The following is a 4008-nucleotide window of genomic DNA, read 5'->3' on the forward strand; positions in this document are numbered from 1 at the left end:
AGATTTAATGCCATCCCTCTAAAGATACCCATGACATTCTTCAAAGAAGTGGATCAGACACTTTTGAAATTCATTTGGAACAATAAACACCCTCGAATAGCTAAAGCAATCATTGGGAAAAAAAATATGGGAGGAATTACTTTTCCCAACTTTAAACTGTACTACAAAGCAACAATTATCAAAACAGCATGGTATTGGAATAAGGATAGGTCCTCAGATCAGTGGAATAGGCTTGAATACTCAGAAAATGTTCCCCAGAGATACAACCATCTAATTTTTGATAAAGGAGCAGGAAATCCTAAATGGAGCAGGGAAAGCCTCTTCAACAAATGGTGTTGGCACAATTGGATAGCCACTTGCAAAAAATTGAACTTAGACCCCCAGCTAACATCATGTACAAAGGTAAAATCCAAATGGGTTAAAGACCTCGATATCAGCCCCAAAACCATAAGATATATAGAACAGCACATAGGCAAAACACTCCAGGACATTACAGGCATCTTCAAGGAGGAAACTGCACTCTCCAAGCAAGTGAAAGCAGAGATTAACAGATGGGAATATATTAAGCTGAGAAGCTTCTGCACCTCAAAGGAAATAGTGCCCAGGATACAAGAGCCACCCACTGAGTGGGAGAAACTATTCACCCAATACCCATCAGATAAGGGGCTAATCTCCAAAATATACAAGGCACTGACAGAACTTTACAAGAAAAAAACATCTAACCCCATCAAAAAATGGGGAGAAGAAATGAACAGACACTTTGACAAAGAGGAAATACGCATGGCCAAAAGACACATGAAAAAATGTTCCACATCACTAATCATCAGGGAGATGCAAATCAAAACAACGATGAGATACCACCTCACACCCCAGAGAATGGCACACATCACAAAGAATGAGAATAAACAGTGTTGGCGGGGATGTGGAGAGAAAGGAACTCTTATCCACTGCTGGTGGGAATGCTGTCTAGTTCAACCTTTATGGAAAGCGATATGGAGATTCCTCCAAAAACTGGAAATCGAGCTCCCATACGATCCAGCTATACCACTCCTAGGAATATACCCTAGGAACACAAAAATACAATACAAAAACCCCTTCCTTACACCTATATTCATTGCAGCTCTATTTACCATAGCAAGACTCTGGAAACAACCAAGATGCCCTTCAACAGACGAATGGCTAAAGAAACTGTGGTACATATACACAATGGAATATTATGCAGCTGTCAGGAGAGATGAAGTCATGAAATTTTCCTATACATGGATGTACATGGAATCTATTATGCTGAGTGAAATAAGTCAGAGAGAGAGAGAAAAACGCAAAATGGTCTCACTCATCTATGGGTTTTAAGAAAAAAGAAAAACACCCTTGTAATAATAATTTTCAGACACAAAAGAGAAAAGAGCTGGAAGTTCCAGCTCACCTCAGGAAGCTCACCACAAAGAGTGATGAGTTTAGTTAGAGAAATAACTACATTTTGAACTGTCCTAATATTGAGAATGTATGAGGGAAATGTAGAGCCTGTTTAGGGTACAGGCGGGGGTTGGGGGGGGAGGAGGGAGATTTGGGACTTGGGTGATGGGAATGTTGCACTGGTGATGGGTGGTGTTCCTTTTATGACTGAAACCCAAACACAATCATGTATGTAATCAAGGTGTTTAAATAAAAAAAAATTAAAAAAAAATTGTTGTAAATACTCTGGAAACAACCAAGATGCCCTTCAACAGACGAATGGCTAAAGAAACTGTGGTACATATACACAATGGAATATTATGCAGCTGTCAGGAGAGATGAAGTCATGAAATTTTCCTATACATGGATGTACACAGAATCTATTATTCTGAGTGAAATAAGTTAGAGAGAGAGAGAGAGAGAGAGAAATGCAGAATGGTCTCACACATCTATGGGTTTTAAGAAAAATGAAAGACATTCTTGCAATAATCATTTTCAGACACAAAAGAGAAAAGAGCTGGAAGTTCCAGCTCACCTCAGGAAGCTCACCACAAAGAGTGATGAGTTTAGTTAGAAAAATAACTACATTTTGAACTGTCCTAATAATGAGAATGTATGAGAGAAATGGAGAGCCTGTTTAGAGTACAGGCGGGGGTCGGGTGGGGAGGAGGGAGACTTGGGACATTGGTGATGGGAATGTTGCACTGGTGATGGGTGGTGTTCTTTACATGACTGAAACCCAAACACAATCATGTATGTAATCAAGGTGTTTAAATAAAAAAAAATAAAAATTATTGTAAATAATTCAAAGTATATATCCAATACCATATTGTAAAATTTACCATGTTATTTCCCTTCTTTTGTAATTATTTCCCTGAAAACATATCTGAATAATTGATATGCTTTTGATTTATTGACATGATAAATACAAAGGCTTATAAAATTTACTTTTATATCATAATTATTTCTTAAAGAGTCAAATACCTAACATTTACATATATTTTTATAGAGAATTAGTTTTGAATTTATAGGTTTGATTAATGTATCACTGTTTTGCAACTCTACAGAATTTGGGGAATCTACTTACCATTCAAGACCTGGTCATTTGCAGTCAACCTCAGTCAGAAGTTAATGAAGACTATGCCTAATTTCACAACTGGGTTTTTACTCACAGGTTTTTCAGACAACCCTGAGCTAGAAATCTTCTATGCTTCTCTGTTCTTAGTCCTGTATTTGTTGGCATTGACTGGAAACATCCTCATTATTACCGTAACTTCCATGGATGACAGTCTCAACACCCCCATGTACTTCTTCCTGAAGCATCTCTCCTTTATGGATCTCTGCTATATTTCCGGAACAGTGCCAAGATTTATTATCAACTCTATTTTGCAAAGAGGAGGAAACATTTCCTTCTGGGAATGCATTTTTCAGTGCCTTGTTTTCACTCTTTGTGCTGCTGCTGAAATAGGCATCCTCACGGTGATGTCCTATGACCGCTATGTGGCCATTTGCCTTCCACTGCACTATGACATCATCATGAATGTCAGAATCTGCCTCCATGGAGTCATTGGAGCTTGGATCAGTGGAGTCATTGGTGGAGTCACGCACACAGCAGGTACTTTCTCCATCCGCTTCTGTGGCCCCCGGGTCATCCAACAATTCTTTTGTGATGTCCCCCAGATCCTGAAACTCTCCTGCGCAAATGACTATCTTGCTGAGGTTGGTGTGTCTGTCTTCCTCTCTTTGGCTGCATTTCTCTGTGTCATCTTTATTGGATTCTCGTACATACACATATTTTCTTCTGTGTTGAGGATGCCATCTGCTGAGAGCAGAGCCAAGGCCTTTTCCACTTGCCTTCCCCACCTCTTTGTCGTCTTATTATTTATTTCTACTGGTATATTTGAGTATTTAAAGCCTCATTCTAACTCTCCAACTGTATCAGACATTTTGCTCACTATTATGTATACAGTCGTTCCCCCAACATTCAATCCAATGATCTATAGCCTGAGAAATAAAGCCATAAAGTTAGCTATCAGAAAGGTTTTTAAGAGAATGAAAACATGTCTGTGTTGGTGACATTTATTTCTTTTTCTTTAAGAGAGAATTTAATATTTTATTGGACAATAATGACATTATCTTTCAGTAACTAATGAACTGATTTAAGAAATAAATTTAATGCGGGAAAGATGTGTGTATATACTGTGGGAGCAATTAAATATTTAAAAAAGGATCTACAAGAATTCTACATAAATATAATATAATGAAATTAACCCGTTAATACATGAGGGCAAAATAAAGAAAACTTTCTTAATATATTTTTAGAATTTTTTATTTATTTATTTATTTCAAGTTATTTATAGTGAATTTTAGACATGCCATATTTCAATACTGTTCCACCATCATTGTCAACCTCCTGTCCTCAGAAACAGTCCCGTGTCAATGCATTCGCCCCAGCCTGCCATGATAACACGCCTGTTTTCAAAATTGGTTGTTAAAGTTTGGGTGTCGAGGTTTTATTTTCATTGACTCCTTGGCTTGAATATTTAATTTTCTTAT

The 4008-nt window shown here is 37.6% G+C and overlaps 1 protein-coding gene across 1 annotated transcript; it reads left to right on the top strand.

The window, feature by feature from the left end:
* The first annotated feature begins 2592 nt into the window (after positions 1-2592).
* Positions 2593-3528, top strand: LOC125995902 (olfactory receptor 14J1-like). The gene has a single exon (XM_049764857.1). It carries the CDS (start codon positions 2593-2595, stop codon positions 3526-3528), a length of 936 nt encoding a protein of 311 aa, XP_049620814.1.
* Positions 3529-4008: the final 480 nt, after the last annotated feature.

The sequence above is a fragment of the Suncus etruscus genome, chromosome 18 (genome assembly GCF_024139225.1).
Source record: "Suncus etruscus isolate mSunEtr1 chromosome 18, mSunEtr1.pri.cur, whole genome shotgun sequence".
NCBI lineage: Eukaryota > Metazoa > Chordata > Mammalia > Eulipotyphla > Soricidae > Suncus > Suncus etruscus.

What these genes read in the sequence shown, in the direction of transcription:
- LOC125995902 (XM_049764857.1), top strand. Translation starts at nt 2,593, where the DNA reads ATGCCTAATTTCACAACTGGGTTTTTACTCACAGGTTTTTCAGACAAC.